Source organism: Phalaenopsis equestris, unplaced genomic scaffold (genome assembly GCF_001263595.1).
Source record: "Phalaenopsis equestris unplaced genomic scaffold, ASM126359v1 Scaffold000267, whole genome shotgun sequence".
Classification (NCBI taxonomy): Eukaryota; Viridiplantae; Streptophyta; class Magnoliopsida; order Asparagales; family Orchidaceae; genus Phalaenopsis; species Phalaenopsis equestris.
The window spans coordinates 147,435-170,164 of record NW_018164709.1 but is presented as its reverse complement, the minus strand read 5'-3'; the positions used below and the strand labels follow the sequence as shown (position 1 = coordinate 170,164).

Sequence of the window (22,730 nt, the reverse complement as noted above, 5' to 3'; positions counted from 1 at the left end):
GAAAATTCTCACTCAAATATCTCATTCAAAATAATTACATGTCAGCCCTATTTATAGAGATCACAATGATAAAAATTTAATAAAAGGACGAGAAAATGTTGAAGGGTGGTAGTTGGCCATAGTGGAGGAAGGTGTTAACCAACTTTCTAATTTATTACTTTTTATGACCAACCATAAAAGCCTCCAAGATTGAAAATTCAAAAATTTTAAAAACTAAAATTGGAATATAAATAATAAAACATAAATTCAAATATTTCTTCTTGACAGGGCGATTGTAACAATTCTTGAATATGCCCTTAATTGGGCACTTTCTTGGGCTCTTATAAATGGACTTTTGGCTTCATTTAGTTGGTGTGCTACATCACTTATTTAATTGTCCCTTGCATCATTGGAAGATAGCTACAAAAATACTAAGAACACATTATGCTTTTTTCCTTCATTTGAGTTAAATTCTCATGTTTGTGCCTTTTGCTAAAATGATTGACTTCCCAACAACAAGGTTTCAATTCTCTATGCTAAAATGTATATTTGTGAAGGGTAAGAAAGAAAGCAATCTAAAGAAAGAAGTAATAAAATAAAATTTCTATAGGAATTTACCCATATTTCTCAAAAGGTGCTTCCTTATATTGCTCTTATTCTTGCTCATTATAGAAATCCAACTCATGATAAGATAGGTACCTATCAAAGTGGTTCTAGTTATAAATCTATTATTGGCTAAATTCAAGGGGATAAGTGACTATGTCGATTTCTTCACTGATAGGGCAAGAATCAAGGGTTTAAAGAAGTGATTTTTTAGAACCCTAATTATTCTTAACTATTTTCACATTTCAGTTTTTGTTCGATGAGCTCATGGGAGATGACCATATGGTAAATTAGCTTAATGTGGGCGAGTTTAATCTGAATGCCAATCTATCATGTGGTATTACAATTTTTTTCCTTATGTTGAGATGAAGTTGTTGTACTTATAAGTGTGGGCATGAACTTGCTTATTGTTGGCACTTTAGTTTTGAATTTTTCTTATTCTATCTAATAGTTTAAAATTCTACAACATTAGATATCACATTCTTTTTCAAGTGTCTTTCTAAAGGGACTTCCAGTTATAATTTCATTTGTGGTCTTTGCCTCATTGTGAGTAGGTTTGGGTGTCAATAATGTGAGGAGATATGAGAAACCCTTTATGGTGTTAACGGTACGCGAAATACTTTTTTGGATTTTTAAGGTAAGCTTCAATCTTCATAGGTGGTTCTTTCTTAAATTACTCCTTATTTTGGATAGCTTCCACTATCTAAACCATCAAGACTCTTAATAGAGTTTTTTCTGACAGTTCATGGTTGGGCAACAGATGCTTATTGCAGCGAACTGGTAGTTGGTCAGGATATCTAAGTTATCCTAATTGGTTGTATGTCTTGCAGTCCCCCTGTGGTCTAAGGTTGACTGATGATGTTCATATCATGGTATGGTAAAAAGGACGTGAGTCATCCCTCAGCCTCCACCTATTACCTTAAGGGGCCATCTTATTCAGGTAGCAGGTGGAATGCACTCTTTTGGAATATGTGAGGGTGGAGTTGTATTCCTTGGCCAAGATATGGTAGTTGGCCAACTCCAACAACTTGATTAATGTCTTCGGTCACTAGACGCCCAAGGCGTACCATAAAGGCACCTCTTTTATTTTTTGAGCTAGGGCGACATATGCCACTATGTGCTGCAGATCTCGCACTTTCAACATCTCCTTTTGGAAGTTGATGATAAAAGAGCAGAGACTCACATTTTACCCTTAATAGATCTGTAGAAGGCCCTAAAATTTCATCTGTGGCTTCTAAGCATTGGTAAACAATGCCACAAAGATCCTCTTGAAATTGACAAATGAGGCATTCACTCTCGGTGGTAAACCGTTGAGCCATATGAGGGCCGATTCCCTTAATTTGGAAAAAAAAATGATATTTAAGTTCACGAGTGATACTTAATAAGCATACAATTAACTCAAGCCAGACTATATGGTCGGTTGGATCATTCTAACCCTTATAGGATTCTTGTGCAAGAATTGTAAACTTCTATACGGCTCAACCTTTGAGATTTACTTAGAGAAGACATTCTATGACTGACAAGTTGTTTCAGTACACCCGAACTGATGCTTATTGATCGTGTCGACTCGACACTATCAAAGTACTGTGAATCTTCTTCTCTATCCAAGGTTAAGGGTGCCCTTCGGCCATTGGGTGTCGACCCCTCCTCTCGAGGATGTTGCTCCCTTGCATGAGACAATGCCTCTCTAATGACATCCAACATCTAATCATTCAATTCCTGAATTTGCTGATTCACGAACTCCTTGGTGCAATCCATATTACCAGTGCCTCTGTTGTGGGCTTCTACTCCATATGTTGCTCCTCTTCATGTCTATGACATGATCCACGCTCATTGCACCTTTTAGATAGCTCAATCTTGATTTGTCAATGAATCACACCTTAAGTGTTAAGAGTATAAGAAAGGAGAGAGAGAAAATAATAGTAAATGAATATTAGAACTTCTTGTCCATTAGCCTATTTTATAAAATCTTCTTATTTATAGGGGAGATGATACAATATGTGATATTATATTTCTGCCCCTACTTTAATGGGGTTGTTATATGATATTTTAAGTATTTTACGTATCTGAGTCTATTGCTTGGCTCAACTGCCCTATGACTTGATCTACTGGGCTAGCATGGCTTTAGCTCAGTAAGGTCGGTTCAATCAATTTGACTTAGTTGGTACAACAAGTCGGCAGGATTTGATTAGCTTCAGGTCAACAAGACTTGATCGGTCTGTTAGATTTTACTAATTGGTTGATCCTATCTGACTATTGACCCTCGTTTCCTTGATGATAAACTTCTGTTAGCAAAATAAGACTAAGTCATCGAGCATGCCAAAACTTGATAGATAGCTCATTCTTTGACGAGGAAGGTCATTGGAGATGATTGTAATGCTATGTTGCACTATCAAATCCTGGTCCCTGATGAGGAACCTCTGAGGCATCGGTGGAACACTTGATGACGACATGGAACTTGATTCTTTTATCGGGTTAGATCTACCAAGATCTAGGTTAAGGCCACCGCTTGGCATTAAGATAGTGATTAGTTTGAGTTCTTATCTGTTGGCTCAAGTTCGATCGGCACAGACTTAGCTCATTCTACTTGCCTTCTATTGGCTCAGATGGCTGCATACAAATCAGATGTGGGGTCTCTTGGCCTCTTCTCGACGGGCTTTTTTCTACTATATTTCATTGTTTTTGGGTTGTTAGTTCTTATCAATATTCGTGCAAATATATCCTTGATATTCAATTATTAACTTTTCAAAAGCAAAATTAACTTTTTATGCATAATTTTATAATACTTAAACTATTATAAATATAAATATCAAACATAAGATTTTGGATATGTAAGCACCTAAAAATCATGTGCCATGCATGTAAAAGTTTCCTAGATTATTTATTCGAGGGTCAATCATGGCTACCTTTACCGGAAGCCAATAGCCCATGCGGAGAAAAGATAACGGGACTGTAATTAAGCATCGAAGGAGCGGAAAGGGCCATTCCGTGGGGCCCATTTTACCTCCTCTAACGTTTGCATTTCACACCGGACCGGCGAAAGGAGGATTTGCTAGTGTTCGGAGTCTTCAGTGATTTGTCATTTGCGTAACACCGGACCGGCGAAAGGAGGATTTGCTCGTGTTCGGAGTCTTCAGTGATTTGTCATTTGCGTAACAGGCTAGTCCTTCTCCTCCATTATTTCATTCTTCTTTTTGATCAAAATTCCCTTCTTTTTTGTTATTTTGCTCTATAAGTTGTGCAAGAAGAAGAGTACCATCGGGCTAATTAACTTTCTAGCTAAAGCAACAAGATCTGGGGCTTTCTGCATTCTTTTTTATGTGTATGTAAGTGAGTAATCTTGTATTGCTTGAGTAATGAAGTGTGTTGTTCTTGTTTCTGGGTGCATGCGCAAGAAAATTTTTGTTTTGAGGGTCCTCTAGGTTTAAGATTTCTTTGTTTCTTTTTTTGCCATCCTGAAAGGTTCATTTTGAAGTAGTGTATATACGGAATAGGATTGTCTGAACAACCGGAAACTCACCTTGTGCTAGTGTTTTATCCTTGTTGATTTCTTTGATAATGTGCAATTTAGATGGATTTACACCTGCCTTTTGTGTTTTTTATTCTCCTAATGCAATTATTTTGGAGTTGTTTTTCATTTGATAACGCACATAGCAATTTATAGATTATAAACTTGCTTGGAAGAGTTTTTAAGTGCTTACTTTTGTATTTGACAAAGCAGGGATGTTTAGTTTTGTATTATATGTGACTATGTAATGCTTTTCTCAAATTTAGGCTGTCCTCCTTGCCATTTCATAGTTTCACTACCGGCTAAGTGCTATTGAGTTTTGAAATTTAATGCCAAAATATTAATGCAGAAAATGCAAGATGTTGATAGGTTTATCTGTGTTTACATGCTTTATACAACTATATATGCGGCTCATCATGAAATCATTGATTTTAGCTTTACTCAAAATTTAAATTATTTTGAGACAAGTGGGCTGGACTCAAAATTCCAGTTTGGCTTTAATTGGATTTCAAAGCGACGTGAATTATTCGATTTAGTTAAAACAAATTTGAATTCATTTTGAAGTTTGGAGTGGTGAAGCTTGAAATTGAATCTGGTCAATTTCAAGTCTAGTGAAATTTTGAGTTAGTTCGAGATTTTCTAGCAGCAATAAATTATGTTTTGAGGCCTTTTCTGTTCTTTTGGATCATGCATTTCATGATATTTTTTAAACATATAGTTCATTTATTTTGCAGGATTCTGATATTTCCTTACATCAACGCTAATTAGCTTGCATGGTGTTTGATTTACAACTAATGAGTTGTTTCTCTTTCACTTTAAAATGGAAAAAGTCATCATGTTTGCTATTTGCCGGTGATGAAGGTCGGTAAATGATTATTTGGGAGCATTTTTACTTCCAAAATTTTAAATTTTACGGCTTATCGTTTATATTATGGAGTTTGAATTAACTTTCCATCATTTAATTATCTTATTGTTATTGTTCACATCTTAGAAATCCAAGTTTTTGCCAATGTGAAAATATACACTTACAAAGAAATGCGACAAGCAACGAATGACTTCAGCCCTGCTAATAAGGTTGGAGAGGGAGGTTTTGGTTGCGTATACAAGGTAATTTTTTGGATGCTTAAAGGCTGTTTTATTTGGGTACCTGTTCCAACCAAAGAGTTACAATTTTGTTTCACAGGGAAGGCTAAAAAACGGAGAAGTTGTTGCAATTAAAGTTCTCTCTTCTGTGCCTAAACATGGTGTTCAGTTTCTAAATGAGATTGCTATGATCTCCAATATTAGTCATGAGAATCTTGTTAGTCTATGTGGTTGCTGCATGGAAGGAGATCGGAGAATTTTGGTTTACAACTACCTTGAGAACAACAGCATTGCAAAGATGCTTTTTGGTAAGCCTTAGCTTTTGGCTTGACTTTTTTTTATGACACACCTACAGTTTTTGGTGGCTTATTTGTTTCTAATCTTAGGTGGGAGTGATAGTAAAGTTAAATTCAATTGGAAAACACGAACAAAAATTTGTGTCGGTGTTGCACGTGGACTTGCTTTTCTTCATGAGGAGGTCCGTCCTCCTATTGTGCATCGAGATATCAAAGCCAGCAATATTCTTTTAGATAAAGATTTGAATCCCAAGATTTCAGATTTTGGTTTAGCGAAACTTCTTCCTTCAAATTTGAGCTATGTCAGCACTCGGGTAGCTGGAACAATGTGAGTTGGTTCGGTTAGCCTCTCACTTTTTTGCCAAACCACATATGAACTTTCATACTCAGTTTCCTTCTTATTTAGACCAGAACTCCTTTTGTGAATTACGAAAGAGAAGTAAGATGGATGCTATTCTTGCTGAGATGTTTTGCCAAATAACTTTTCACTGAATGAGTTGGCATATGCTTAAGTGTACTTCAAAGCAGTTACTATAAGGATGCATTCTGTAATTAACTGCACGCCACCACAGTCTATGACTTTTCAATAAATCTGTTTGTAAAATTATCCATTCTTTAGGATGAATTTTTAACAGATTCAGTAGTATAGTTCTAATGCAAGAAGAGGATAGAGGAGAGCTCACTATATTCTTATCAATCTTCTATCACTATCATGACGGATTATGATCATAACACACTCTTGGTAGCATGCTTTAAATTTGAACCTTTACGCTTGACTTTTCATTAACGTTACATCATGTGTATTATTTGTACAAGTAAATGTTTAATAATGTGCATCCACTAACTGGTTATTTCTTTTAAATAGAGGTTACTTGGCACCAGAGTATGCAATTTTTGGGAAATTGACAAGGAAGGCTGACATTTATAGCTATGGTGTTCTTCTGCTGGAGATAATTAGTGGAAAACTAAACACAAATACAAATTTACCATATGAAGATCAATTTCTTCTTGAAAGAGTAAGAATAGTTCTGTTCTTTGCAGACACACATGAGGTTCATTTATCAACTAGATTTTGTGAAACGATTTTTTTTTATTTTGTTCTTTTATACTCTACAAAACTTCTATATTCATAATGTATTTAGGTAGCTCTGGGAATACTTACCATAGTTTAATTTCTTGAACATGATTAATTTTGGATGCATTAGTTGATTTAATAATGCCATCTAGGAATCAATAAGAATGAATTTTACATTTCCTTTCTCTCAGTTCTTAAATGTGAAGGGTCTTAACTAAAAATAAATTTTATGATTGGTTTGATTCCTGGCAAACCGAATGAAATGTTGTGACTAGTCTTGGTTCGCAATGAACTGGTTAGGCTTATCAAATTCTAGTTAAGAAAATATCATGTATAGCTCATTTCATGATGTTATGTTGAACTTGAACTTAATATGCTTGAAAAAAAATAGCTTAAAATGATGATTCCATAGCGTTTCGTGGGCTCCAAAAATTCGAAAAGGCCTCGGCCTCCCTCGAAAAGGAAGATAAGTGAGTGCGGGAGTTTTACCGTGAGGTTCCGTGTTGAATTTTCATAAGGTAGATGAGATATTAGATTAAGACACTACCCATAAACTTTGCCCTCATTTTGCGAGGGCTTTTGCTTTTAAGAGCTGGGGTTCGAGGTTTCCGATAGGCGTAAGTCCCTATGTTTAACCAACCCTCCCGATAATGAGAGAGCATTTTCAAGGCTAGTCATTAGGAATTTGATTGATCAACATATAGTAGCATCATATTTAAAATTTAAATTTTATGAAGTTATCACAATGAACTTAAAAGTGAATGGCGGGGAAGGGATGATGCTCTCGATCAAGATCCCATTGTTCCATCTTCCCGTGCTATCGTGAACTCTAATCTACTTAGTCTGAGGAGGTATTCAACCTAATTTGACAGAGAAGGATCCTTATTATGTCAAAGACAACCCTATAGGCCTGGGATGAATGTTGAGGGAATTCTGTTCTATCAAATATACCCTATGATTTATCACTCAAAATGATAGAATTTTATTGCAAAACATATAGGCTACAGTCGCGGCCGTAGTATAATAGTGTCATTTGGTGACAAAACACCTGATCATAAGGATTTGGTCGTAATTGATTATTATGATGCCATTTGGCTTCAAATTGAGCGAACAGAGGACTCGAGCCGTGTCATTACTTATAGAAGTTATTTTGAGTTTGAATTTAGTAATATATTTGATTTGAGATTGACTCTATGTGAGCTTAGGTTAACACTAGATTTGTCCACCTCGACAAACAACTGTTTAGGGCGGATGACTTTTGCTCTTAAATTTTTAGGATAGAATTTTCATTTAAATATTTTTGAATCTTTATGAATTTAATATTTATGATTTGTGAATTTGAAAATATCCTGAAAATAGGTCTCCTTTGGGTAAGATTTCCATTCGACACAATCATCATCGGGGTATTTAAAATATTCTTAAAATATGTTTGCATTTAATTGAGCTTCTCATTTAAGCAATAAAAAAGGGGTAGTCTTGTCAGATGCAATCCCAATTAGGATGGGGATCAGACTGGCTTAGCGGGAGCTCAGTCCTGTCCACTCCAGTCCACTTAGGGAAAGGGATTGGAGTAAGGTGTGGGGCTTACGACCATTCTCTGTAGGGAAGGCAACCCATTTGAGAAGGTTTATGATTTAATTGTTTTTGATTTAGCTTTTAGAAATAGGATTTTTGTAACGTCTTAAAACTCATGGACATTTCTCAAGGTGGGGCATTTAAAATTCAATTCAACTTAGCTCGCACAACATTCTTGGACTATGTGATCAAGCATTTAATACGATAGTTGGAGCACATGCGAGCATGTCTGGATTTTGTGCACATTTCAAAATATCTTCATTTATTATTTGCAAATATGTATTATTAGTGGAAAGCGTTCAAATATTTCAGCTTAAGCTCTAAACTTCGCCTTTTGTCCACTTGTACATGTGTGTTGTGGATCCAGTGGAAATTGTGCAAAATTTCATTTTTGGATTTTGAAAAGAATTGTCGTCTGTTTGTTAACAAATGAATTGCAAATTTGGTGGCGATCGGAAAAATATAACTATGATTGTGCATCTTAAAAGTTGTATTATTTAACTCTCATTTGAGTGTTCTGATAGACCCTCTGCATGTAAAAATAATGCATGATTCTAATGATTGCGATTAGTTGATGGAATTTCTCATTTGCATTATAGGTAAGCCATTGTGTTCAACACATGTTTCATTCGAGCTCGTTGCCAAGTCATAGAGTGCCTTGAGCATGCAAGATTTCATGTTGGGTCCTAAAATTCGCATTCTGTCTGCTATTACACAAGTGATTCATATCCGGTGTCGAGTTAAAGAAAATACAATTTTGATCGTGCATCTTAAAAAATTATATTTCACTCACACTTATTTAAGTGCATCTTAAAAGATTTATAATTTCACCCAACATTTAGACATAATTTCGGTAGTATTTTGATAGCTTACTAGTGTCATCCCCGCGAGGGGGCGACATCGGGAAAGCTGGGCTTGCCTATCACGTTAAGAAAAACATGTATGGGTGGTGTAAACACCACGACCTAGCCTTCATCACTTACCACACTATGAAGACTCTCTATTGGTTGACAATCAATAGATTCACTATTATGAGTTTTCCTCTTAAGCATCTATTCCTAACAAATTTTATCATTGAAGGACCTCCTAGAGTGTTAACCAGATGTCATGCTTTTTTATTCTTTTAAAATTTCCCTTTTTTTAAAAAAAATATTTTTCTTCATATTGCTTTGGCCTCCATATTTGCTCACCCTTTCGCTAAGACCTTTTCGGTGGCAATTTCTTGGACACGTGGTCCAGGTGTCACACCTCGATGTTCAATGAGCATGACTTACCTGGATTGATATTGGGCTATCACAATAGATGACTGTCTCTTAGCAGACTCCTTGTTATCCCCGATCATAAATAGTCTTTCACATTTTCTCTTCATAAGTCTTTTCTCCTTAGCAGCAACCCTTAGAGCTCTGTATAGTCGATATGGTGTCACGTCTTTTCTTCACCTCAACAGGAGTTTGAGGTTGTTCATACTAAGAGGATTATTTTATTTAATCGGTAGAGCTAATCCTCTTGACTAGTTTTAAATTATCAATTGTTATGGATAGAAATACTTGCTTCTGATTAAGGGGATTCGAGTGGCAGGTTACTCCAACTGCAACTGCTAGGCCATTCTTTCCATTTTTTTTTTCTTTCTGTATCTTTTAGTTAACTTTCCTCCAAATCAGCTAGCATATACATCATGCCTTCTTGGTGCATAAAAATTTTGATAGATAGAGTGGCAGATTTGAAAACTAGCAATATGGAGCCTTTCTTTCCAGCAACAGTCATTTTCATGGCCGAGACTTCAGGAGCCAAACTTTCAAATACAGAGACCCTTTTTTAAAGAACCTTGCCAGCAATAGTTTTGATAACTTTTGATCCTTATTGGGGCTGGTGCATACAACATGCAGGCATAGCGGAATGAAGCCTCGTAGGATACTTCGAACACACATGGCACAGATAGGCACGACAACAAACTTTCATACTAAGATTCATGTGTTTTACTCTTATGCTCAAAAGCTAGAGTTTATTTGTCTATAGGGATCTATTCTTTGGCAGATTCTCGGAATGAGATAAACGGGTCATGCCGTAATGATTACTAGATACAACTGTGTCAAATTTATGAGTAATTTATAATAAATGAAAGTAATTTAACTTTTTATTATCATTTATTTTTTTTAGGGACTATTATAGTAATTATATAACTATCCAAATATGTAAATAGAAAGTTTCCTAGCAGAGTAGTTGGAATGCGACGGAGCGCAATAGATTTTTTTATCTTTTTTTAAGCTGCTACTATAATAAAATGATGACTAGCCAAAGATGGAAAGAGAAACCTTCCTCAGGGGAGTAGCCAGAATTTTGTGAACTTTGAAAATTTGAAAAGGCTCCAACCTCCCTTTAAAAAAAAAGATGAGTGAGATGAGGTAGGTTTACCATGAGATTTAGTGTTGAATTTTTAGAAAACATATAAGATAGTAGATTAGAAAATACCCATAGATTTTACCCTCATTTTACGAGAACTTTGAGATTTGGGGTTCAAGGTTTCCAATAGGTGCAAACCCCTATGGTCAATTACCCCTTCTAATAATGAGAGCTTATTCATTTAAGCATTCAAAAAAGGTTAGTCATTTCAACTACAATCACAATTAAGAGGGGGATCAGACTAGCTTAGTGGGAGTTTAGTCATGTCCACTTCATTTCACTTGAGAAAAGGGATCAGACTAAGGTGTGAGACTTACGACCTTGCCTTGTAGAATGACGATGCATTTGAGAAGGTGTGATTTAATATTTTTCAACTTGTCTTTTAGAAAGAGAAATTTTGTAAAACTTTAAAAAATAGAACATTTCTCAATTTGTGGTCTTTTAAAATTCAATTCAACTTAAGATCGTGCAACTTAAGGCGTGATTTTAATAGTTTTCATAAAACCCCCTATAAGATCGGGGCATTTTAAAATTATTTTATCAGTGAAATCATTTTAAGCCCTAAACTTTGCCTTCCATCCGCATGCATGTGTAGTGGGTCCGGTAGTGATCGTGTAGAACATCATTTTGAACTTTTAAAAAGAGTCGTCTGTTCTCTACCAATTGTATTGCGAATCTGATGGTGATCGTGAAAATATAACTTTGATTGTGCATCTTAAAATTTATATTTTACTTACAATTAACTCTCATTTGAGTCTTCATATAGACCCTAATGCCCCGTAATTGTAATGCATGATTCTAATGATTGTGCTTAGTCAATCAAATTTCTCGTTTCATTATAGGTGAGTCATTGTATTCATTACTGGTTACATTCAAGCTCCTTGACGAGTCGTCGATTCCTCTGGCTTGGAAGATTCTATATTGAGGTCCTAAATTTGTTTTATGTTTTCTATTACAGAAGTAGTGTAGATCTGGTTGAGAATTAAAGAAAATACAAACTTATTGTGCATCTTAAAAAATTATATTATCAGTGAAATCATTTTAAGCCCTAAACTTTGCATTTTGTCTGCATGTGTGTGTTGTATGCAAAATTTCATTTTGGACTTTGAAAAAGAGTCGTCTCTTCTCTAGCAAGTGTATTACGAATCTAGCGGTGATTGTGAAAATATAACTTTAATTGTGCATCTTAAAAATTATATTTTACTCGCAATTAACTCTCATTTGAGTGCTCAGGTAGACCCCCTGCCCCGTAATTGTAATGCATGATTCTAATGACTGTGCTTAGTCGATCGAATTCCTCATCTGCATTGCAGGTGAGTTATTGTATTCACCACAAGTTTCATTCAAGCTCGTTGACGAGTCGTCGATTTCTCTTAGCATGGAAAATTTTACATTGAGGTCCTAAATTTCTTTATGTTTTCTCTTACGGACGTAGTGTAGATCCGGTGGCGAATTAAAGAAAATACAAACTGAATTGTGCTTCTTAAAAAATTATATTATCTGTGAAATCTTCCCAGTCTACCACACGAGCCGAGTCTACCACTTCATGGTGCCGAAACATGAAATATTCTCAGTCTACTACACGAGCTAAGACTTGGGAAAACAACACTCAGTCACCTGCATGAGCCGAGTGCTTCATGGCCTCGAAACCAGGTACCCGATTATTGAAAAATTAACATTCGCTTTGATTATTTTCAGCTCGTAGGCTTTAATCGTATTTCTAGATTCATCTGATTTGGGTCACCACGGACCACCAATTGAATTCTGGCTGACTTCTCCGTGACAGAGGAGGTAATCGTCACTGAAGACAAGATGTTAATCTTATACATTGATGCAACCTCCACGCAGGCAATAGCGTGGCTGGGGCTGGTTCTGAGCAGCTCCTAATCAGAGAATATCTCAACCAGTCGATCTTGATAAAATTCGACGTTACGAGCAGCCAGGAAGAGTATGATGTGCTGATTGTTAGACTCCGCCCTGCCTATGAAATAGGCGCTCGAAAACTCCTGATAAGGTTAGAATCTTTGCTAGTCGTGAAGCAAGTTAACAGGCAATTTGAAGCTAAAGACGAGGTAATGGTCAAATACCTCACAAAGATGAGGGAAACTGACAAATTCAAAAGCTTTCGCCTTCAGCATGTCAGTCGGGACAACAATCAAGTGACCGATATACTCTCAAAACATATCTGCTTGGGAGGAAGGCTTAGAAAGCTTATTGGCCAGCGATTGACGAACCAGAGACCATGGAGGTAGCAACAAATGACACCGAAAGCTGGATGGATCCATACATCCACTTCCTAGAGACTGGGAAAATAGAGGAGAGCATAAAAAATTTGAGGCACTTTAAAATTAAAGTCACCCTATACATGTTAATTGACAAGAAGTTGTTCAGGAGGTCGGTTACCTCAGTATATCTAAGGTACTTGAAAGAAGACAAGGTCTAAGATGTGCTTCGAGAGGTACATTCTGAAGAATGCGGCAGCCATTATGGAGGGAAAACTATGTCCCACTGCGTGCAACGACAAGTTACTTTTTGGCTGAAGACCTTAAACGGTGCCATAGAATTCTCACGATGATGTGGACATTGTCAGAAATATGCACCCTTACACCATTAGTCGGCGCGAAACCTACAACCGATAGTCAGCCCTTAGTCATTCGCTATGTGAGGACTAGACATTCTTTTGCCTTTTCCTTTGTCGAAAGGCCAGAGGAAGTTCCTCTTGGTAGTGGTCGACTATTTTTCAAAATGGGTCGAAACAAAACCACTCACTTTAATCAACGCAGAGGTAGTCCAAAATTTCATATGGTCCGATTTGATCTGTAGATATGGGATGCCACTCGCCATCATCAATGGCAATGAGACTCAATTTGTGGACCAACGAGTGAGGGACTTCTGCACAAAACAAGGGATCGACCTCAAGTTCGCCTTGGTTGATCACCCCAGAACGAACGGGTAAGCCGAGGCGGCTAACAAACTTATTCTGAATCCATTAAGGAAAAAGGTCGAGGGAGCCCAGGGAGACTGGGCAGATCAGTTACCTTCAGTACTATGGGTGATCCAGAAAACTGCATAATTGCCAAAACCAGACTCCATTCATGTTGATGCATGGGATGGAGGCGGTGCTACTAGTCGAATATGACCATCACAACCAGAGGGTGGTCATGACCTCTTCATTCTCTGAAGAGGACCTCACTAAATGGCAACAAATTAACATCGAAGGAGCAATGTTGGCACTTGACCTCACAAAGGTGGCTCAGGCCCATTGAAGAGATGAACAACTTGAACTTGTTACTTCAACAAGCACGTCCGAGATAAAGTGATCGCCCCGATGACTTGGTTCTGAAGAAAGCTGACTCGGCCTCCCGAGGGCAATCTGTTGGCAAGCTCTACCAAACATGGAGTGAACCATACGTGCTTTGCCGAAGAATTTCCCCAGAGTCTTACCAACTCAAGATGTATATTGGAACAAACTCCCCTGACATGGACCAGAGATGATTTGAAAAAGTTTTTTCCTTAAAGAAAATTCTTATGTATATATAACAAATGGGGTGCTAGGGCTCAAGCTACCTTTCCCGGAGTACGAGCGGAAGGAGAGTGGAGTGGGCTTGCGAAGACGACCGAGGCCTTTGTCCGGTTGAGGTCCGGCGAGCGTGTCGTCCCAGAGCTTGTCGAGAAGACCCATCTTCTTCGTATTAACTAGAAAATGTCACTGATCAGAAGAGCTCTCAGACCGACTGTGAGGAGGGTGTCGTCACTAATGAGATTTTATTTTTTATTTATTTTTATGCGAACAATTCACAGGTCTTCCCAACACTAGTGAATTGACTGGATTGGCCGAGTGACGATTTGATCTTTAAAAATTCAAAGATGCATTAGACAGCCATTACCGTCGGATGATGATAACAAATCAAAAGAACAAATAAACAAAGCATGAAAAGAAAAAAAAAAGATAATTTTGTTCATTCCAACCGAAAGTTACAAGACAATTCTCATCGACAAACATACCAGGTACGCATTTTTTATCTTTTGACCAAGATAATACCTTCGAAAGAGCCAAGGCCCTACGCAGTTCGCTAGGAGATCTACTCTTTCAAACATCATCATTCCAGCAAAAACCCTGGCAACCACTGTCGAGAAGACGAGAAAAAAGTTAGGTCGTCACGGCCAGTGAAAGAAAAAACACTACAAGTTCATCTCTATAGGCAATGCACAGTTGGATGGACGTGATCCTCCATGGGAATATGTTGGACCTATGCTTCGCCCACGGACCATCACATCCGCCGCAAAGGGCGACCCACGAAAAATCTTCGGGGAAGTCAGCCAACTTCTCCTCTCCAAGAGTTTCGGCTTCGTTCCACGTTTTCGTCACTCTACCTCATTCCAACTTTATTCGTATCCATGAGCTTCCCCAGTACGAATCAAAAGCATAATGTAACCAGAGAAAAAAAGTTTGGGGGCCCTCGCCCATCTCCTTCTCTCTTCTCAACTTCTTTCGTAATGAGGAGCAGTTGGAGACAGAGAGAGTAGAAACCATTGTTGTCGAATGACCCATAAATCTCTGAACATCCGACGACAATGGCTGAACAGGTGTACTGACCTCTCAGGAAAGTGGCCTCATTTCCACCATTCCTCGAAGCCAACTACATCCGTCCATGGGAACGATCTCCTACCGGGTGTCCACCTCGATTCTGGCGACCTTCGACATTTGACCATATGAAATCCCTTTCTTCGATACACGACTCGAAGAAAAAAGAAACTAAAGAGGCATGGGCCTCGGAGATCCATCAACACCCGTCGACGGAAGATCGCCCCTGCTCCCGACCATGAAAAGTAGGCAAATCTGGCCAAAATTTCACAAAGCTAGCACTCATGATGGGAAGGTAAGGACATGAAGAATTTCTTCCCCTTTTAAATAGGAGGATGAATTAGCAGCATTAAATGAGACTCGTTCACTGAAATGCTTGAGGAAGGTCCTCTTAATGATGACAACTCAGCACATTGAAGGGACATCTCGATGGTTGATTTCTCTGAAAAGAAAAGAAATATAGCATTCAAACAAGCTTTCAGGATACCCCTTACCACAAGAAGTATTAAATTCGTGGGCCCATTCTCGATACTCGGGGAATTGAGCCTGGCTATGTATGTCTCAAACCTTGCTCAAGAAGCTCGGGAAACTTAGGGCGGGCACACATTAAATGCGAGAAGCCCGAGATTTCAAGTCGATCATAAAGCTGAACAAATCACTCGGCTTGGACTCCCCGGAAGAATCCACCGGTCAGGGCGCTCGAGGCGTTCTCTCTCGCTCTCTAGCAACGAGAACCGCAAAAGAGACACAGGATCCCTCGAAAGTCCTAGTGGACACTCTCTAGAGTGAGGACAAGATCCTTGTCTGACGGGTGAAAATGGATAAATACCACATGAATGGGCAAACCTAATATAAATCCCTGGAGGTCCATAAAGGATGACCACATAATATTATCACGAGACCCAATGATTCATGAGAAATCGGTCGGCCTATCAGTTAGCCCAGGGAGAGTCAATCGGTCAGGAAACTTAAAATACTTTCCGGCTGCGGGCCGACGGCGAGCCAATATAGTAGGTCATCTAGGGACGACTCTCTCCCCGCTAGTGACAAGATTCGCAAAATGGGAGCAAGAGTCGCCCTAAAAACCCTGGTCATCATCCTCTCAGGTAATGACAGGATTTGTGCCAGGAGAAAAGGTGAATTGGGGTTAATATCTACTTAAAAGGTGACACGCTGTTCGCACATGGGGGAAATAAGAGTTAACCGACAGAGGCACTTCAATTTAAATCAATTTCTCGGAATCCATAGGCCTATCTTAGAGCAAGTCTCTAAAGGGGCCGATGATAAAATTAAAAACTTCACAAACAAAAAATAACAAAAATAATTGCAAGAAGACAAAAAAATTTTCTTTTCATTAATGTAAAGGAAATATTACTAGTCTTTTCGCACGATGCTGACAACTTCTCAAAAAAAAAAAGCGGGCAGGGGGGGGGGATTAAGTAGTCTTCATTTTTGTAGGGTCCTATCGGAGGACAGACTCTTCCTCGTTTCCTGAACTATCCTCCTACTTGGGATTCTCTACCGGCTCATCATGGGTTAAAGCAGAAAGCTCCCTATGGTCAGAATACTTAGGGTCGGTTAAGCCACGATGAACAAATTGTTGAATGGCATAGTCCACTCCAAGCTTTATGTACTCCGCCCGACCATCATCAAATTGCTCACTGGAGACCAATGAAGTGACCTCTTTTAGCTTGATGTTTTTCTTCTCCAGAGCTGCTATAGCACCAGGGATTCTTTGTTGGCCCTCACAGACTCGTCGAACTTGAGCTTCAGAAGGTCTTTGTCATTGCGAGCCCTTCTCAGATCCACCTTTAGGGAAGCTTGCTTTTGAGTTCCTTCCAGGGACTTCTCCACCTCGAGCAGGGCCATCCCCAGTAAATGGGCGCTCGCGTCGCCATTAATTGCCACAGGCCCACGTTTTGGAGAAGCTCTTGGCGACCGAAGCCCCCCCATAGAGTGGTCGAGCCTTCCACAGTAAATTTAGCAACGCCGGAGACAGTTCTCTGTTGGCATCCGTCTGCGGGTACCATTCAAATTATGACTTGCAAACCAAGTTGCTTGCTGACATCCTCTCATATCCGTCCGACGCTCTCGCTCTTGGGCACGAGCTCCCACACGGACCTCCTCTTTCTTTTCATGGGAGGGGGTGAAGCATTTGCTTTCTCCATCGACTCCTTTCGCTGCTGACATACCCTTGCACCCTCACGCGAGGGCAGAGGCTCACTCTCGGAGGATGAAGTTGGCTTCCTCGACAAAGAACTAGAAGACGAAGAAGGGACTGCCTGACTCGCCTTGTCCCTCTCAAATAGAGAAATGAAATAAGAACCACCGACCCGAGGATTTGGCAGAACGGTAAAAGTCAGCGACTTACTAGCCTGCATGCCCGCAACAGACGAAGAGGGAGCTACGATCACGACTCTGTCTGGGGTCCCTTTCGGAAGCGGGCTCCTTCTCGTCACCTCGCTCTGCATTAACAAAGTGAGAAGAATGTTTTCGAGGCACAGCAGTGAACTTGCCAGTAACCTGGTTCTGAATAGCAAGACTATGAGCAGACATAGTGACATGGTATTTCTCAGTCACATTGTAACGGAGCAGATCCTCGTCTCCTACAAGGTTACCTAACTCTGAGGGACGATTTTGTTTCCGATGCTTAGTAGCCAACTTTTCCTTCCCCTCCCTCGCTCAATCACCTTCAACAATATCTGAATCACACCACAGCGGTTCCGTCATCTCACCTGCTAATGCACTAGTAACTGTCGCCGCTGCAGTATATTGCGGGACCGATAGATAACGGCTGATCAGCATCTCCCTGGAGATGTCTATGCTCTTTGGAAAGACTTCAACTTGGATATTGAACATCCTGTCAGTGCCGAATCCCCCAATTATCAGAGCAAGAACCAACCAAGTACCTCTTCTTCCAATCCATTATTTTGCTCTCCATCCCTTTCAAGTGAAGCTCTTTTCCCGTTGAGAACATGGCAAAGCCCTCCCTATCGACCTTAAACAAGAAAAATATTTAAAAAAGTTGATATTCCACGGGATGCACTCCCGCCGACAGAAAAGAACGAACAACATTATTGTAGCTATGGAGTTCGACATCACTTGTGACGGAATAACATCATACGTGTTAAAAACACTTTAGAGCTTAGTACGCAGAGGCAACCAAAGACAGTATTTGAACTTGTCTTGGTAAAAAAAAACTAGATCATTACCCAGAAGGTCCGACGTCCGCGTCAACCTCGACAAATTTTGAAGGGTGATGTTGTCCTGAATAACATACCTACTCTGAAACTCTTTCACTTTGTTTTCCATTAAGGGTCAGTGCCTTTCACGGAGCCAAGAAGTGTGGGAGAATATTTTGGGGCCATTAAAGAAAATTGAAGGTAGCTGAAAGGGTGAGACCAGAAAAGATGGAAAACTAAAAGCTCAGATGCAGAAACCAAAATGCGTAAAGTAAGAAACAACAATCCCACACCCTATTTATAGGACATACTCGAAAAACGAAGCATCACACAAGGTTGAGTAACATATTTATAGGACGGACTCGAAAAACGAAGCATCACACAAAGATGAGTAACATACCAAATGTTTTTTCAAATTTATTTAAATGACTTTTCATTTTCAAATAACATTATTACAGGTTAAAATAAAACGTTTTATGAACAGGCCATCTAAGGCCTCAGGTATGATGTACTTTTTTTGAGTCAACTTTCGGAGGACTATCACCCCTCCTATTCTAAGCTCTTCCATCCTGTCGACTTTGCGGTGGAATTTGGACAAGTTGGTTGACTCCCAAATCGCTCCCAACTCGCGCAACACCTCGGCCAGGTCATCCCGCAAAGCATCAACCTCCGCCTATAGGGCCACCACAACTGAGCCTAGGAACACCGTAGGGACTGAGACCTTTTGTTGGTGATTGGCGACAAGGCCTCCGATTGATACCTTCGATGAGCCGACCCTCGTCGCTGAGGGCCCGACCCTTCCTGTCTGTTGCCCCACGACTCCAAGGGGATGCAACCGATGCTCCTTTCACCCCTGACTAGCATCATCAGAGATCGAAGAAGCGGACGACTGGTATACTTCCAGAATGGCTGTCGGTAGGGCTCCCGTAAGCTGACTTGCAGATCGGCTACGACAACAGCGAACTCCGTTGCGTCTTTCGAATGCATGCCATCCTGGTGACCCTCTGACTCAGTCAATGTATCTACATATGAAAAATGTCAAGGAAGAGTTAAAAATCTGCGGCGGCCACAAAAAAAAAATAAAATTGTGTACTCATAAATCGATCCAATGAAGAAATGGTCTCCAAACATCTTCCCCCCTTCCTCTGCTGCGAGGTGCATTCACCTTCCAGTACAGCGACTGAGGGGGTATTCCAATCTTTGTTCCCTTCGGACATTCTGCGCCCCCCACGACACCTTCAATAAGTAGGGTCTGTTGGCCCCCCGAGCTTGCACCCACGCCCGACTTTGGAATGATTGTCTCCTGACGAGGATCTTTTGATATTTTGCCCCTTAAGGTCTACATATGAGCCAACTTGATCAGTCGGAGCAGGTTCGGTCCTTAGCCATTTTTCCTTTCTGACCTTGATTCTCTTTGTAGGAGCCGAAGGCCCTTAGCCCATCTTTGCCAGAATCTTGGGTTTACATAGAGTTTCCTGAGATTGTTGGCCATGATTTGAATCAGGTGATCAGAGATAAATAACGACAACATATGCAATATAAAGCCAATGACTCTATTTATAGAGCACACTAGGCACAAAATCCAAGAGAAGTTGATTATTAAATAGGCTTTCTTGATTTTAGTATCATTGATACTAATAATTTCTCTGTCCTTATTGCGGATGTCACTTCTAAGGAGCAGGAAAATTTGGGGAATTACTATATATACACCATAACTGTCAACACAAATCTCGAAGCATTTACACAGCCTAGATGACGGTCAGAAAACAAAGTCACCCTACCATACACTATTGCACAATCGGGAATCAACCTACACATCGCGTCAAGAGATTCAAGGGGCACATCACACCGACAATCCTGTCTGACTGGAATGTAGGGAGGAATTCTTGATCGCGACTGATCAATCGACCTGCCTTTGCCGCGGCGGATGGAGTCTACATTTGACTGGGCACCTCAGCTGACCAATTCATCGCCTGGTTGCCACTCAACGGGTCACTTCGGTCGGTTGAATTCAAGCAAGCTGGCCAACCGATTACCGCCATGCTAAAATTTAAATTGTAATACAAATATGGTATAAATCCATACAATTAATGAGAATATTCACTTTATTAATAGTAGTTTCCATAACCATTCTCTATTTCTTTATTTGTACAAAATACACATCTATAAATAAGGGAGAAAAAATACAAATAAAGGGACTATTTCAACAGGCAACTCCTAACAGGATATACTCCCTCTTTCTCTTCTATTCTCCTTCGCTCGATCCCCAAATTCTCTGGGCATGTTCACAAAACGATATAAAATCCAACAAACTCAAATATTATCATGGAGACTTGTGTGAATGCATTTAAATGAAGTTATTGAAATATTCATTTAATTTTTATTCCAATATTTTTTCTCATTCAGTAATTAAAAAAAAAACAACTTCTAATACAAACTGAGTTTCTTTATTAAACCAATATTACTTGTAGTATTGTATCAATCAGCAGTGTTACAGCATATCACTAATTGCATATGCTCTCCCTTCATCAGATATGGGCGCTCTACGAGAAAGGTGAACTTGAAAGCATCATAGATGCATCACTAGGCAGTGATTTAAATACTGACGAAGCCCACAGATTTCTCTTAGTCGGTCTTCTCTGTACACAAGACTCACCCAAACTCAGACCTTCCATGTCCACATTAGTCAAGATGCTTACTGGCGAGGTAGATGTCATGTCTCTTCAGATTACAAAGCCCGGCATGATCACTGACTTCATGGACGTTAAAGTAAGGAAGAAAGGTCAACAGCTTCCTCCGAATAAGCTATCTCCCATTGTCTCACCTCGGCCTGCATTCCAGTTGTGATTTTATAGTGTAGAAAAATGTATACTGCACTGAAAACTGATGATTTTCTCTTGCATGAGAGGCAATCTGTTTGCTATTTTTTTGTCAAACTGCATACATTCAAGAAATATGTATGTCTGTACATAGCATTCATCACATAGAAGCTATAGATATAAAAGAAAATTGGTTTTCAAGTTTTTCGTGCCAACGGCTAGTAGATTTTTCTGCAATACGACGTGTTTCTTTTGTACAATGCATTTCTTAGAAATTTTTGACTTGGTAACTAGAGCACAATTTTGTTTAGTGTTTTGGTTTCCTTGTCTACTTGGATGAGTGCTTTTGCTGATATGGCTGATGAATAAGAACTCATGTCATGATAGCTGATTTTTTTTTCCTGTAACTTCTTTCCATTTAAGAACGATCTATGGATAAATTGCTCTGATTTGTTCTTGCTTCAATATAAAAATCTGTTAACTTTTTTGATCGTACAATTCGACGATGCAACTTGGCCAACAAAGTTTTGCTAGTTAGTCCGACCATGGGGATCAGTCCCTCAATTCGGCGAACTGGTTTAGGAGATGAATCGAGTCAGGACGGCTCTAATGAACCTAATGTTGAGTTCTTCTAGAGTCCAAAAAAACCCATCTTTTTTCTTATAGTCAGATAATAGTATACTTCAGATGTCATAGAGGCAGAGAAGATGATTAGGCTGGTGTGCTACAAGGTCAAATAGGATGACTTGGTTAATTTGTGTGTCGTACATATGTATCATATGCATAGGCAGCACACCTAACTATATTCATGTTATATTATGTATAATGTACTTTACATTTTTTTATGTAGCGATATATATGGCTTGTCACAGACGAGCTTGAACGGTAGATAGAGCTAGCCAAAAGGAGAAAATGAAGACAGACGAACAATAAAAATTTTAAAGCGTTTCCTCCTTTCTCAATTTTGCCCTTTTCATAGGGATCTTTCTCCCCCTAACACAACCCTTTTTTTGGGTGGTGTGTATCTATGAACAAATTAGAATCAAACATCCGATCAAAATGCCATAGACTATATGTGAGGTCATGCTCCGAGCATAATCGAATCATAGAGTACACTCCATTAACATGGATTGCACGAAGTAGTTCATAAGTAGCAAATGAATGAGTTGAAGGAGCGGATGGCTTTAACGATAAAAAAGGCTTTGAAGCATGCCTAAAGAGGGGCATCAAATGCATGGTAACCATGCAACTCTCTCGAATTAGTGGTGCTTAGAAGAACAGAGTCAACCATAAGAGGAAGAAGAATCTTGTTATTTAGTTTGGTGGAGGATGAAGATGTTAGAATATATTACTTTTATTGCACACTGAAATATTTTTGGTGATAAAATGATATTTTAATGACAACATTGCATGAAGATCCAATACACATGCAAATAAAAAAAAAAAAAAGGGAAAAATCACAGATGCTAGCTCAGTCAACGTAATCTATTATATGTGTGTAAGTACAAATGTACTCCCTTCTCTCACGAAAGAGAAAATGGGGTTACAACTTTACAATAAAAACTACACTCAATTTATATAGCTTTAAAAAATAAAAGTGTTAGAAACAATAACCATAGTTTTAT

General features: G+C 39.1%; 1 protein-coding gene across 1 annotated transcript; it reads left to right on the top strand.

Moving 5' to 3' along the window:
- The first annotated feature begins 3,676 nt into the window (after positions 1 to 3,676).
- Positions 3,677 to 21,339, top strand: LOC110024694 (putative serine/threonine-protein kinase). The gene is made up of 7 exons (XM_020724808.1): positions 3,677 to 3,741; positions 4,825 to 4,951; positions 5,082 to 5,197; positions 5,274 to 5,481; positions 5,560 to 5,797; positions 6,335 to 6,485; positions 20,819 to 21,339. The coding sequence occupies exons 2-7, from the start codon at positions 4,864 to 4,866 to the stop codon at positions 21,131 to 21,133; spliced, it is 1,116 nt and encodes a 371-aa protein (XP_020580467.1). The 5' UTR covers positions 3,677 to 3,741; positions 4,825 to 4,863; the 3' UTR covers positions 21,134 to 21,339.
- Positions 21,340 to 22,730: the final 1,391 nt, after the last annotated feature.

What these genes read in the sequence shown, in the direction of transcription:
- LOC110024694 (XM_020724808.1), top strand. Translation starts at nt 4,864, where the DNA reads ATGGTGTTTGATTTACAACTAATGAGTTGTTTCTCTTTCACTTTAAAA. An exon ending in GCTATTTGCCGGTGATGAAG is followed by an intron (nt 4,952 to 5,081) that starts GTCGGTAAATGA and finishes TTCACATCTTAG; the next exon opens with AAATCCAAGTTTTTGCCAAT. An exon ending in ACTCGGGTAGCTGGAACAAT is followed by an intron (nt 5,798 to 6,334) that starts GTGAGTTGGTTC and finishes TCTTTTAAATAG; the next exon opens with AGGTTACTTGGCACCAGAGT.